General features: G+C 34.1%; 1 protein-coding gene across 10 annotated transcripts in view; it reads right to left on the reverse strand.

Annotated features, from left to right (window-relative positions):
* Positions 1-16,462, reverse strand: part of PCNX1 (pecanex 1) — a 164,057-nt gene that overhangs the window by 125,478 nt on the left and 22,117 nt on the right. For 9 of the 10 annotated variants that reach the window (XM_079127061.1, XM_079127062.1, XM_079127063.1 and 6 more), the window contains exon 2: positions 3,207-3,415. In XM_079127061.1, coding sequence (XP_078983187.1) covers positions 3,207-3,415 — 209 coding nt within the window. Of the gene's footprint in view, positions 1-3,206; positions 3,416-16,462 lie in introns of those variants that run through there. The other variant, XM_079127068.1, reaches the window with a different exon arrangement.

Consider the following 16,462-nt stretch of genomic DNA (forward strand, 5'->3'; position numbering starts at 1 on the left):
CAAGAATCAATAATGGGATGGATTCAAACTAAAAAGCTTTTTCTCAGCAAAGGAAACAATCAATTATGTGAAGAGAGAGCCTACAGAGTGGGAGAAAATCTTTATCAAAGGCACTTCAGATATAGCACTAATCTCCAGAATCTATAAAGAACTCAAAAAACTTAACACCAAAAATACAAATGACCCAGTCAATAAATGGGCTAAGGAACTGGGCAGACACTTCACAGAAGATATTCAATCAATCAACAAATACATGAGAAAATGTTCAGCATCTCTAGTAATTAGAGAAATGCAAATCAAAACTGCCCTAAGATTTCATCTCATTCCAATAAGAATGGCTATTATCAAGAATACAAGCAATAACAGTGTTGGCAAGGATGTGGGGAAAAAGGCATACTCGTATATTGCTGATGGGATTGCAAATTGGCGCAGTCACTCTAGAAAGCAGTATGGAGATTCCTTAGAAAACTTGGAATGGAACCACCATTTCACCCCGCTATCCCACTCCTTGGCCTATATCCAAAGGACTTAAAATAAGTATACTACAGTGACACAGCTACATCAATGTTATAGCAGCTCAACTCACAATAGCTAGATTGTGGAACCAACCTAGATGGCCTTCAATAGATGAATAGATAAAGAAACTGTGGTTTTTATACACAATGGAATATACTAGTTAGCCATAAAGAAGAATAAAATTATGGTATCTGCAGGTAAATGGATGGAGTTGGAGAATATCATGCTAAGGGAGGTAAACCAATCCCAAAAAACCAAAGGCCAATGTTTTCTCTGATAAGTGGATGCTGATACGTAACTGGGGGATTGGGGGAAGGAAGAATGGAGGTACTTTGATTGTGTGGAGGAAAATGAGTGGGGGAGATGGGGCAGAGTGTAGGAAAGGTGGTGGAATGAAACAGACATCATTCCCCTAGGTATGATTACATAAATGATGAGACTTTACATCGTGTACAACCAGAAAAATGAAAAGTTGTACTCCATTTGTGTACAATGAATCAAAATGCCTACTGCTGTCATGTATAACTAAATAGAACAATAAAAAAATTATCACAATAAAAAACTGCATCACTTAATGAATTAATTATTTAATGAATGGGACAAATAAATCTAAATTAGGATATTTTCAAATCCATCACAATTCAAGAGTAAAAAAATAAAATGATAAAAATAATGAAAGTAGATGTAATGAATATTTATATAATTTCAGGGAAGAAAAATATCTTACAAAACTTATATCAAAGGCAGAAATAACAAATAGAGAATAAACAACATAAAAATAATATGTGGCACACAAACAAAAACTATGATATAAACTGAGTAAAAATATTTGGCACATAGGATAAAGAGTTAAAATCCATCATAAATCTATATCTTCTCCAAGCCAACATATAAAAAAAATTACCAATAGAAACATATACAAGCCCCCCAAAAACTATAAATGACAATAACATAAGAAAAATACACCTATTTTGCTAGTAATCCAAAAGCAGAAATTTTAAACAGTGAGGTATTCATCACTGTTTTATAAAAATACTAACCAAGTGTTGTCAAAGATTTAAAAGAGAAAGCGAGGTCCTCAAACTGCTGATCATTTTAGTTAAACAGCAAATCTTTGGAATTTGGTGATATATATCAAAAAACTTAGAAACGTATGTAGCCTTTCCAATAATTATACCTCTGATAAATTATGGTACAACATTTAATTACTTAAAATTTAAGGATCACAGTGATCTAACATTGAAAATTAAATTTGAAACTAACTGAAATAACTAAAAATAGGATAAATTATGATATAGCCAAACAAAGTAATAATATGCACCAGTAAAAATAATACCACAGAAAAATTGTTTTCATTACTTTATTAGCTGAGGAATAATCAGTGTTAGAAATTGATTTAATACCTGGAAATACAAACATTTAAGAGTCCCTGACTTCAAGAAGTCTATAAATGCAAATAGATGTCAATTCATTTCAGGCAGTGATTAAGGCAATGAATAAAATCATTACAAGAGTAAAATACCTGCACAATGAACAAATGGGGCAATCATATAAGGGATGAGGAAAAATTTAACTGAAAAGAGATAAAGTCTTTCAATGCACTGGAAAACATAAAGTAATACTATATGCCTTCACAGGAGTATCCACCTTTCATTATATTATTTATACCTTAATACCTGAAATACTTCATTATTATGCTGGGTGAAAACATGGCATAGTGGCTAAAAGTGTGAACTCCAGAACTTGAGTGCTTGAATTATTTGATCTTTCTCACTTTGGTTTCCACAGCTATAAGTTAAGAATCACAATAGAATCTACCTCACAGAATTAGAGGACTAAATGAGTTTAATATATGTCAGATGTTCACATAGGAACTGCTCGTTTTTAAGCATTACATTAGTAATACTTATTATTTCTGTAAGAACACAAGAAACTTTTGACTATAAACAAAATAGAGCCCTCTGTCAAAAAGAGAAAGCTGGTAGAGCCAAAGAAATACATTACAATGTGGTTGTGAGCAACAGGGGAAATACTTTAGCTGGGAAAGAAAGGGAAAGTTTCCAAGGTAACATCTATTTAGACTTCAACACTAAAAAGTTAGTCTTCTGAAGACTGAGGAAAGAACAGCTAAATTTCAAAGGTTAAAGATTCAAGCTGGGGCTAGAGCTCAGTGTTAGAGCACTTCCCTGGCATCTGCAAGGCCCGAGTTCAATCCCCAGCACTGCAAAATAAGGAGAAAAAGAAGAATATAACATTGAAATAAATTTATAATAAAGTGAAACGTGTAGATGTCAAATAAAACATTACAATTTACTCATAATAAACATACATCACATCTTACTTATACATGTAAGTTTTTCAAATGATAAGATTTATAAGCCATGCTTTGTTATTTCTTCAGGCTGTGTTACCCTGGTTTTGGATGTTGGTATGAGTAATTATATGTGGTAACCTATTTTTCAAACTTCTTCAGAAATTAGGCCAATGATACTGATTTAATGCCCCAAACATGCCAGTTAGCTTTACTATATTTTAATATTACAAAGTGCCCTTGTCACTGAATCATTAGTGGTAAGATCTAATACTGTCTTCAAACCATATAAAGAGAACAGGCACAACACAGTAATCACATCATTACACACACACCACAATTTATGTCATTACAAACTGAGGGATATGGGTTTCCTTACCTAGGTCCATTGCTGTCTTTTCTCCTGGTTGAACAGTTGCCTTGTTCAGCTTTAGTTCGCTGATCTGTGAACTCATTTGCACGTCTATCTACAACTTCTCCGGCATCCAGTGCTCTGTGTAGTCGATAGTTGACCATCTTCAGAACAATGAAAACAGCAGCTACCACAGGACAATAAACTGCTACTATAATCATGGAAGAAGGAAGGGCCTTTAAGAGAAAGGAAATAAAGATATACATTTTAGAATGTCTTACATTTTACTCAGAGAAATCTATATCTAAAATAATAAACACATTTACATACAAAGCTATTAAGTTACTAGCACTAAGTTGCAAAAGTGTAAGACTCCAGTGCCCAATACAGGAGCCATCAGCTACGTGTGGCTACTGAGCATCTGAAATGTGGTTTAGTTTGAATTGATGTACAGTAAGAATACAATAACAATGAATTTCAAAGACAGTAGGAGAAAAGAATGTAAAATATCTTAATTCTTACATTGAGCTCCTGTTGAATTAACAGTATACTGGGTTAAGTAAAACAATTAAGTAAAATTAATTTCACCGGTGTCTTTTTATTATAGCTACTAGACAATTTAAAATTACTTATGTGGTTCACATTACAATTCTACTAGACAGTGCTGATACACAGTTCATGACAAAATGCTTTTAATACAACCAGAGAGCTAAGGAATCCCATTATATGTGAGTAAGTCAGGGTTGTGATCCAAATACAATCCCTGTTTACAAGTTCCGTGTAACTTCTTTTTTAGGATATGGTCTCTTTGTGTTCCAGAAACTGGAAAGTAAACTGTCATGACAATGACCTTAGAACTCTGGTGTAAAACCAGGTAAGACATGGGAGATATGCAATATCAAATTTATTTTAAAATATTTAAATGCTTAAAATATTCAAACATTGCCTGCCTGCCAACTTAAAAAATAAATAAAAGAATTCAGAAAATAAGCAATAAATAAACTGAAACAAATCAGTCACGTATACTGGGTGTAGGGATTGTAGACCTTCATATTTGAGGATTATGTGGAACCTGAATACCAGGACAGCAGGCTCAGAAACCACCCCACTCAGCAGGCCTCAGAATCGCTGTTGGCAGAAAGTATAACACTAGGTTCAACTTATCCCCACTTTCATGAGAAAAAAAAAAATCACCCTTGATGTCTGTAGCTCCAGATCCTATATTTTCATAAGAGTCAACCTCAGTCATCTGATAACATGATCCCAAAAAGGCTTGGAAAGGTGAACCTCAAACTGTCAAGATGGTAAAATTGAAAAGGTCTTGATGAACTTGGCAGATTTATAATACAGATAGGATAAGAAAATTTTTAAGTTATTTGAGAAGGAAAAGAGTGTAGGTTGAAATTAGGAGGAAAAAGAGATTAAATACCAAATTTAGAAGAAGTAAGTACTTAGAAAATTTTGTCAGATAGTTTAAGTACTTAAAAATGAACGCTCAATTATTCATTCAATTTAAGTTAAAAGGATCTTAAGCTAGAAAAAAAAACAAATTTCTTAAAATGACTGTTAAAATGTTATAGTTGTTCAATTTAAAGCTTTAACAAAACTAAAGCACCCTGGAATGATCTTTTCTGGGCAAAATGGCCATCCTCAAACACACACACATACACGTACTGTCTGATACACACAAAAATATTTACCACTTAAGAGAATTCATAAAACTGGTTTTCATCTGAAATGTACTCATACAACTAGAATTCTTGAAGATCCAGGAAACTGAGATCTACTATTTGAATGACTTAGCCAAGATTACCAATCTTAATAACTTAGGTTATGTGCCTATTTTACTATTTGTTATATAGCACAGTGCTGATACCATTTTCAAATAGAAAGTGCCAATGAAAAATAAGTCAGAGTTTCATCCTAATTCACCATCATTCATATTAGTAAAAACAATTGATTATATTAATTAAGTAGACAGAAAGGAAACAAGTCCAACATTATTAACCAATGTTAAACAAACACAATGAAAACATTAGCAGTCCCTCCAGACGGGAAAAGATAAAACTGAGTATTTAACATTGAATAGTTAGTCTTTGGTATTTCCCTCTACAAAAAAAAAAAAAAAAAGGCAAAGATTATGAATGTGTAAAACAGATTTAAATAAACTCTCTTCCTACTGGGATTGCTAAGAATATTGGATAATTGAGTGCCAACAAACAATGAAATGTAAGAATTTATCAATGAAGAACAGAGTTTCTTTCCTAAGAACACTGCACAATGAAAAAACTAAAAATGAAATATTCTTTTTTTTCCCAAAATGAAATTTAAGTGACCATTACAAACTGGGAACAAACATCAAATGAATAACATTTGTATTTTGTACTCAAATTACAAAAGCTGCCCATCTATTTTGCACTATATAGTTTGGATGTGCAAGCTCTATCAGTGGTTAACTACAAAGTTCCAAGGTAACAGAGAACCACTGTACTCAAATGGTTTCACTCTTCCCTGCACAGACAATACAGGCTGCTGAGTGACTTTGCTTAAACCTGCTTTCTAGTCCACCTGCATTACCACCTTGACCTCTCAGCTGACCCTGGGGCAGCTGACAATATTAGCACCACATCTTAACAGTTTATCAACCTCCCTGTAATTACAATAACTAATATTACAGGAAAATTTTAAATGGTGTCTGCTTAAGAGGATGTTTCATTAGTCCCCTAAAATCAAACCTCAAAAAACTAGAAATTAGCTAGTTCACCTATTCTCCAGTTTTATGCATTACAAACATATTGACAATGTAAGTTATGTTCTGTAACAAGCAATACTTTAGAAAGTACTAATATTTCCAAAAGAACACTTATCATCTTCTTAGGTTATATGATTGTGAATTTTTACTTTGAACTAATGTTGATGCAACCAAGCACATTAACAGTTCCTGGGTAATAAAAGCTAATCTGTTTTATCATCAAATACAAGTCTATCTACAGGCATAAACCTGTACTGCTTGTACAGAAAGACTGGCTGTCCTCCTTTCCTAGGATACTACCAGCAGTGGACAGTAGAGATGGAAAGCAGCAGAGCAGCTGCTGTAATACTGATGGACAAACAAGGCCCTCATTAAATAACTATAAAGGTCACAGCACTGGATGCACAAGATAAAGACTTGCAGAGTCATCCCAGGCTTCAAACAGCTTTTCTATACATTTTAAACATGTATATATCATAAGCATCAGAACATAAAAGATAAAGCATACAAGCTAGATATTTTTAAATTCTATTATGCCATAATTAGCTAGCTTCTTGATTTTGAGATTTGTGTGTAGCAATTTATTGTGTAGCAATACTCAGCTATTCAAACCACTAGCCAGAAATCAGTGATCTAAAACTTAAAAGGACAACAGAATGGCAGGCGTAACATTTACAATTGAGAACAAGGCTTTGAAAATAAAGCAAAAAATCTAAAACCAATATCTTAAAATGTCCATTATTAATGCAAGGCACTTTTTATGTTTATTTTGGGGGTCTCCACTATTGCAACTCCTTCATTATTTAAGGCAATGTTTATAAAACGTTTTGGCATTACATTCTCAGTAAGCATTCAAGAAAATGTGAACTATGTATTTTAAATAAAATTATCATATTTTAACTTCTTAAACTGGCAGATGAATTAAAGACTTTATTTCAAAAGCAAAACTTTCATAAAACTTTAAAAGAATGTCTTTATGACCTTTTCAGATAGAAGATTTATTGAGCATGACTCTCAAAAGTACATACTAGAAAAGGACTATGAATTAAAACTAAGAACTTCTTAAACAAAAGTTAAAAGAATTTACAAATAGAAAGCTGCACTACAGAATATTCTCAACAAAATATTCCATAAGGAGGAAATGAAAAACAATAATGTAGGTCAGCAAAGGGAGGAACTACCTTAGAGAAAAACCACTAAAAGGAGAAACCAAGCCAAATTAAAAACCAAAAATAAGCCTAATGACTGGGAATACAAATCATATCTCAATAATAACCCTGAACGTTAATGGCCTAAACTCATCAATCAAAAGACATAGATTGACAGAATGGATTAAAAAGAAAAGACCCAACAATATGCTGCCTGCAAGGACACTCATCTCATAGAAAAAGACATCCACAGACTAAAGGTGAAAGGATGGGAAAAAACCTACCACGCACATGGACTCGGTAAAAAAGTGGGGGTTCCCATCCTTATATCAGATAAAGTGGACTTCAAGCCAAAGTTAGTCAGAAGAGATAAAGAAGGACATTTTATACTCCTTAAGGGAACCATAAATCAGGAAGACATAACGATAGTAAATATTTATGCCCCAAACAATAGCACATCCCTGTACATCAAAAAAATCCTTCTCAATTCCAGGAATCACATAGACCACAACACAATAATTATGAGTGACTTTAACGCACCGCTGTCACCACTAGATAGATCTTCCAAACAAAATCCAACCAAAGAAACCATAGAACTCAATAACACAATCAATAACCTAGACTTAATAGACATATATAGAATATTCCATCCATCAACGAGCGGATTCACGTTCTTCTCAGCAGCACATGGAACCTTCTCGAAAATAGACCATATGTTATGCCACAAAGCAGCCCTTAGGAAATGCAAAAAAATAGAGATATTGCCTTGTGTTCTATCAGATCATAATGGACTAAGAGTAGAAATCAATGACAAAATAAAAAACAGAAATTACTCCAACACCTGGAGACTAAATAATATGCTATTGAATGAAACATGGATAACAAAAAACATCAGGGAGGAGATTAAAAAATTCTTAGAGGTCAATGAGAACGACGATACAACATATCAAAATCTATGGGACACTATGAAAGCGGTATTAAGAGGAAAATTCACTGCATGGAGCACATTCCAGAAAAGAATGAAAAATCAACAACTAAATGACCTAACATTACAGCTCAAAGCCCTAGAAAAAGAAGAACAGAATAACAGCAAAAGTAGTAGAAGACAGGAAATCATTAAAATCAGAGCTGAAATCAATGAAATTGAAACAAAAGAAACTATTCAAAAAATTGACAAAACAAAAAGTTGGTTCTTTGAGAAAGTAAACAAAATAGACAAACCCTTAGCCACACTAACAAAGAGGAGAAAGAAGACTCAAATTACTAAAATATATGATGCAAAAGGAAATATCACGACAGACACCACTGAGATACAGAACATAATGAGAAGCTACTTTGAAAATCTGTATTCCAATAAAATAGAAACTACCGAAGACATTGACAGATTTCTAGAGACATATGCTCCTCCCAAACTGAACCAGGAGGACATACACAATTTAAACAGATCAATATCAAGCAATGAAATAGAAGAAGCCATTAAAAATCTACCATCCAAGAAAAGCCCAGGACCAGACGGATTCTCAGCCGAGTTCTACAAGACCTTCAAAGAAGAACTCATTCCAATACTTCTCAAAGTATTCCAGGAAATAGAAAAGGAGGGTACCCTACCAAACTCATTCTATGAAGCTAATATCACCCTCATACCCAAACCAGGAAAACACATCAAGGAAAGAAAATTTTAGACCAATATCATTGATGAATATAGATGCAAAGATCCTTAACAAAATATTGGCAAACCGTATCCAAAAACATATTAAGAAAATTGTGCACCAAGATCAAGTGGGGTTCATCCCTGGAATGCAAGAATGGTTCAACATTCGTAAATCAATAAACGTAATCCATCCTGTCAATAGACTTAAGGATAAGAATCATATGGTTATTTCAATTGACGCAGAAAAAGCGTTCGACAAAATACAACACCCCTTCATGCTCAAAATACTAGAAAAAATAGGGATAGTAGGAACATACCTGGACATTGTAAGGCTAAGCCCATGGCCAACATCATTCTTAATGGAGAAAAACTGAAACCATTCCCTTTAAAAATGGGAACAAGACAGGGGTGTCCTCTTTCACAACTTCTATTCAACACTGTCCTCAAAACTCTAGCCAGAGCAATTAGACAGACCAAAGAAATTAAAGGGATACGAATAGGAAAAGAGGAACTTAAGCTGTCACTATTTGCAGATGACATGATTCTATATTTAGAGGATCCAAAAACCTCCTCCAGAAAACTTCTAGACCTCATCAATGAATTCAGCAAAATAGCAGGCTATAAAATCAACACGCATAAATCTAAAGCATTTTTATATGCGAGTGACGAAACAGCTGAAAGGGAAATGAGGAAAACAACCCCATTTGCAATAGCCTCAAAAAAAATATAAAATACTTGGGAATCAATCTAACCAAAGAGGTAAAAGATCTCTACAATGAAAACTACAAAACACTGACAAAAGAAATTAAGGAAGACCTTAGAAGATGGAAAGATCTCCCATGTTCTTGGATAGGCAGAATTAATATTGTCAAAATGGCCATACTACCAAAAGTGCTATACAGATTCAATGCAATTCCAATTAAAATCCCAATGATGTACTTTACAGAAATAGAGCAAGCAATCATGAAATTCATCTGGAAGAATAAGAAACCCAGATTAGCTAAAGCAATCCTTAGCAGGAAGAATGAAACAGGGGGTATCGAAATACCAGAACTTCAACTATACTACAAAGCAATAGTCACAAAAACAGCATGGTATTGGCACCAAAATAGACAGGTAGATCAATGGTACAGAATAGAGGACACATACACAAACCCAAATAAATACAATTTTCTCATACTAGACAAAGGGGCCAAAAATATGCAATGGAGAAAAGATAGCCTCTTCAACAAATGGTGCTGGGAAAATCGGAAATCCATATGCAACAGAATGAAACTAAACCCCTATCTCTCATCCTGCACAAAAATCAACTCACAATGGATCAAGGACCTTGAAATCAGACCAGAGACCCTGCATCTTATAGAAGAAAAAGTAAATCCAAATCTTCACCTTGTTGGCTTAGGATCAGACTTCCTTAACAGGACTCCCATAGCACAAGAAATGAAAGCAAGAATCAATAACTGGGATAGATTCAAACTAAATAGCTTTCTCTCAGCAAAAGAAACTATCAGAAATGGGAAGAGAGAGCCTACAGAGTGGGAGAATATCTTTGCCACTCATACTTCAGAGCACTAATTTCCAGAATATATAAAGAACTCAAAAAACTCTACACCAAGAATACAAATAATCCAATCAACAAATGGGCTAAGGAAATGAACAGACGCTTCACAGAAGATCTACAAGCAATCAACAAACATATAAAAAAAGTTCACCATCTTTAGTAATAAGAGAAATGCAAATCAAAACTACACTAAGATTCCATCTCACCCCAATTAGAATGGCTATTATCAAGAATACAAGCAACAATAGGTGTTGGAGAGGATATGGGGAAAAAGGTACACTCATACATTACTGGTGGAGCTGCAAATTAGTGCAGCCACTCTGGAAAGCAGTGTGGAGATTCCTTAGAAAACTTGGAATGGACCTACCATTTGACCCAGCTATTCCACTCCTTGGCCTATACCCAAAGCACTTAAAATCAGCATACTACAGAGATACAGCCACATCAATGTTCATAGCTGCTCAATTCACAATAGCCAGACTGTGGAACCAACCTAGATGCCCTTCGATTGATGAATGGATAAAGAAACTGGTATGTATATATATATACACACACACACACACACACACACAATGGAATATTACTCAGCTATAAAGAATAATAAAATTATGGCATTTGCAGGCAAATGGATGAAACTGGAGAACATCATGTTAAGTGAGATAAGCCAATCTCAAAAATCCAAAAGACGAATGACCCCAGTACCGCAAAAAAAACAAACAAAAGACGAATGATCTCACTGATAAGCGGATGATGACACATAATGGGGGGTTGGAGGGGGGCAAGAATGGAGGAAGGAGGGACTGTATAGAGGGAAAAGAGAGGTAGGAGGGGTGGGGGGGAAGGAAAAAAGTAATGGAATGAATCAAACATCATTACTCTATGTAAATGTATGAATATGCAAATGGTATGCTGTTACTCCATGTACAAACAGAAACAACATGTATCCCATTGGTTTACAATAAAAATAAATTAAAAAAAAAAAACTAAGAACTTCTGTTTATTGTGAGGCACTGAAAAAACAAGTCACAAACTGGAAGACACATTAAAACCGATATTGTAAATATGTGTCTGCATGTGCATTTATGCGTATACATGAGAAATATAAAGAACTCCTCCAAAAAAATTATAATGAAGAAAACTAACAAGAAAAAGAACAAAAAACAGACTTTACCTAGAACGGGAAATATAAAGGCCAATTAATACAACACATGAAGCCAGGGGATGTGGTTCAGTGATAGAGTGTTTATCTAGCATTGCTAGGTCCTGGACTGATGCAAAGAAAAACAAAACCACACACAAACACACACACACACACACACACACACACACACAAAGCCAGATGGAGTGGCTTATGCCCAGTTATTTGGGAGACAGGTAGGATTACAAGTTTGAGGCCAGCAAGACTCTTTCTCAAAAAAAAAAAAAAAAAAAAAAAAAAAAAGAATAAATAAAAGGGCTGGGGATGAAGTTTAGTGGCAGGGCACCCCTGGGTTCAAACCCCAGTACTGGCAGTGGGAGGGTAGGAGGACCAGGACCACACACATAGAAAAGGTGTTGAACTTCACTAGGAAAAGGGAATTTAAACTCACAACAATATACCTTGCAACACTCATCTCTATGGACAAATATTAGGAAATCTGATAAAATTAAGTATAGAGAACCAGAACTCTGTGAACTGCTACAATATAAACTGATTAAATACAAAGTCCAAGACAATAATTCCTCCTGTAAGCATAAAATTGAGAAAGTGTAGAACATTCATACTAGGAAACCTTTACAAAAAATGAAGGGAGTCCTCAATTGAAAAATTAGTGGAAAAATGGAAACTGGAAACTATTTTCCAATGGAACTTAATATAGCAGTGAAAACTACAGCTACCTGCAGCAACACAGGTACACTGCACAAATACAACACATGCCAAAGATAAAATTATGCTTCACTGTATTTTCTTGAGTTTTTAGGTACTATTTCTTTACAATTAGAAAAAAAAAGTTTAATAGTAATACAAACGTTTTCATAAAAACATTAGCTTTTATTTAACAAAAATCTATGTTCATTTGAATAATAGGTTTAGTAATAGATTGTTTCACATCGCATAGTCTCTTACCTTCCTCCTTAATTGCAAGCAGCTGAAAAAAATCCAACTCTCAGTTACACTTTGTATAGTGAGAAATATTTACAGCAGTCAGATAGTGCTAGATATTCAGATCAAATACAAAGTCAAAAAGCCTCCTTATTGAAAACTGGGTTAGATCCTTTTAATAAGATCACTCCTCCTGGGCTGGGGCTGTTGCTCAGTGGCAAAGCACTTGCCTAGCACTTGTGAAGCACTGGGTTCCATCCGTAGGACCACATAAAAATAAACAAAGGCATGTTGTTCATCTACGACTATTAAAAAAAATTTTTTTTTAAACCACTACTTCTAAAAGTTGGATGGATAGAAGTGCTAATTAAAACCACAAATCAAAACCACATCCCATTTAATAGGATGGCTACTATTGAAAAAACAAAGCAGTGGCAAGGATGTCAACAAATTGATGGGACCTTTGTGCACTGCTGGTGAGAACATAAAACGGAGTGGCTCCTATAAAAATATTATACCAGTTCCTCAAAAAGTTAAAAACAGAATTACCATATGATCTAACAATCCCACTACTGCATATATATTAAAAAAAAAAAAAAAAAAAAAAAAAAAACCAAAAGCGTCATCTCTAAGAGATATTTGCCCACCCATGTATTTAACAACACCGTTTACGTTTGGGTAGAAGAAACCCAAATGTTCATCAATGAATGAATGAACAAACAAACTGTATACTCATATAAGGGAATATTATTCAGCCTTGAAAAGGAAGGAAATTTGTCATATGCTACAACATGGATTACCTTGAAAACATATGCTAAGTGAAATAAGATGGCCACAAAAAGACAATATACTTGATAAGTCCATTTATATGAAATATTTAAAGCAATCAAAGTCACAGAAACAAAATAGAAGGTGTTTGCCAGGAGCTGGCAAGAGCAGGGGTGGTGAAGGGAAAAAAAGGAGTTGTTTTTTAATGGGTATGTCTTTGCAAGACAAAGAAATTCTGGTGATCTATTGTGCAACAATATACATATTTAATACCACTGGATGGTACAATAGCTTCTCCTTATCCAAAGGGGAGATACATTTCAAAGACATCAGTAGATGGATGCCTCAAACTGTGGATAGTACCAGATCCTCTGTGTTCTCTTACACATACATAGGTATGACAAAATTTAATTTAAAATTAGACATGGTGTGGATTTTTAGATTTTAGCAACCTCAGCATATGATCTTTCTTCCCTTAATTCAAGAAGTTTCACCTTTTTACTTACAGGAAGCATTTTACAACAGCGTATATTTGGTCTGTCTTAACTGCCAACACCACTATTCTGGAACATTAGGCCAATTAAGTAAAAAAATTCAGGTTACTTGAACACACTGCAATACTGCAACACTGTGGAGCTGATAACCAAGAAGGCCACTAAGTGACTAAGGTATAGGTAGTGTATATAGTGTGGATATGCTGGACATAGGGATGACACATGTCCTAAGCAAGAAGGCACCAACTCAGAATGGTGCTCTATTTAAAACTTATTTCTGGAACTTTCCATTTAATATGTTCAGATAGCAGTTGACCAGAGATAACAGATTGTAGAAAGTAAAACCAAAGATGGGGGGGACTACTGTACACTTAAAAACGGCTCAAATATTTTTTAAAAGATAAAACTACTGGCATATAAAAATGGCTAAAATGGTAAATTTTATGTGTTTTTCAACACAATTTTTTTTTTTTTTAAAGGTGAATAGTTTATCTTCCCTCCAGTGAGGAAAGAAAATGAAATGCTGAGAAACAAGTTGGGAAACTGAATCACTTACAACACAATTTAATTCTGACAGTGTATCCCAACAAAAAATTGGGATATTTTATTTCAGGGAATGACAGGTTCCAGATATTCAAGATACCAAATATATTCTGATGAGATCCTTGAAGAAACCATTTGGAATCACAAAAAATGTTCAATTTAGAATTATCATAGTCATAAGGTAACTTTATCTTTTAGTTCATTTCAAAAAGTCAAGTCCCCACTATCGTTAGCACTCTGCATAGTAGAAACAGACTTTTATATGATGCTCATTTCCTTGTGCAGTCAAGTAGAGACAAATAAATGATCACTATCTATGCTTTGTTTTGGATTCATAATTTTCCCTATTTCCACTGACTCAACATCTGGAAATATACTGCTGCTAAAGACTATTTCCTTAACATACTTATAGGTATTCTCCAACCATTAAACTGGTCTAGATGCATCTTGTACAGTCTAGGTTACAAAGTAATTTACCACTAAATCTAACACTTAGTATCAACTAACATCTAATACTTACTATGTGCCATACTTATTTCTAAGTGCTTGATGTACAGTCTTATTTAACCATCACAATCACCTAATGAAGTTGGTTCTATCAGTCTCCCCACTATAAAGATGAAGAAGATAAGACACAAAGAGTTAAGTGAAGTTGGTCTCAAAAGGAGCTATTCAGTAGTTTGGTTCCAGAGTCATGAGTCAGCAAACTAATTTTGTTGTTGTTGCTGACAGATAATAACTGCACATCTTTATGGGGTATAGTGTGATGTTTTGATACATTTTTACACCGTGTATTTATCAACTCAAGATATTCAAGGTTATCCATCATCTCAAACATTTATCATTTCTTTCTTACAAAATATTAAAAATCCTCCCCTCTAGCTACCTTGGGCTAGATGATGCATACTGGAAACTATAATCACCCTCTGTGTAATGAAACACCCCCATTTATTCCTCCAATGTGGCTGTGACTCTGTACCCATCAGCAAACTTTTTTCATGTAAGGCCCAACAAGAAACATTTCACAATTTGCAGGTGTTCTGTTTTAACTATTCAACTCTGCTATTATAGGGTAAGAACCATACAAAATATGTAAACAAATGAGTATGGTGTGTTCCAATAAAACTTTATTTATAGACAATAAAATTTGAACTTTACATAATTTTCACACGCCACAAAATCTTACTCTTCATTTTTCTTTCAACCACTAAAAAAATGTAAAAATCATTCTTGGCTCATAGATCAGATAAAAACTACATGGGACATGGTTTGCTCTCCTATGCTTTAAATGAAAATTTCTTTTCTTTCCTAACCAATAAAAGATCAGCACCAATCACTTCTCCTTCATATATGTCAAGTCAAACCTATAACCTCCAAAAACACCAGTTTCATCTAACTGTGAAAAAGTAGCTGCTAGCAAATACAGACCAGTAATTGCTCCTCTGCAATCTATACCCATGAGCTGGGTGCAGTAGAGCATGCCTATAGTCCCTGTAACTCAGGAGGCAGAGGCAAATTTAAAGCCAGCCTCTGCAACTTAAGACCCTAGGAGCCACTGGGTTCAGTCCCCAGTACTGGGGGATGGGGGGTGGAGGTATGCATACCCCTGAAATCAAGGTATATTCAACAGGGTATTTAAATAACAAAATTCAAAAAACAACTTATCTTGCTTTTTCTCCAAGCAAAGTAACTTAAGTTAATTTTTTAAAGTAGTTCTAAAGTTTTTCAACAAGAGCATATATAGTATACTCACTTTTTACTACATGAAGTTATAATTCTATATACTGTTTTTGGATATCTTCCTATTTAATGAGAAAATGTATCAATTTGCACTAGAAAATGTTGGTTTGGTATTATTGTAGAAAACTGGTTCCAAAGAAAGCACTAGAAAAAATGATGAAAATTTCAATAGCTTTATATCATTGTTTGACAGTTTCATAATAGATAACTAAGGATTAGGAGCAATAAGGAACAATTTTTAAAAAGATACAAACACAAAGACTGAGTCTTATCTCTTTTAAATAGTGGTTTAACTGTAACAGAACCACAAAAAATTAAAAAACAAAAACACTTAGGTCAGCCTTTCCAAATAATACAAAGAAATATCCAAAAGTCCGTATTTCTTTATATCTTAAAATTAGAGGGTTTTATTCAATATGTTCAACTATAAATTTACAACTAATAAATATAACTGTTGCTCCTTAAGGATATACATACTTAATTGCCTTATGATACCTTATTGTGATATCTAGCTCCTAGAAAAACTTTTTTTTTTTTTTTTTC

This window comes from Sciurus vulgaris (assembly GCF_902686455.1).
Source record: "Sciurus vulgaris genome assembly, chromosome: 2".
Classification (NCBI taxonomy): domain Eukaryota; kingdom Metazoa; phylum Chordata; class Mammalia; order Rodentia; family Sciuridae; genus Sciurus; species Sciurus vulgaris.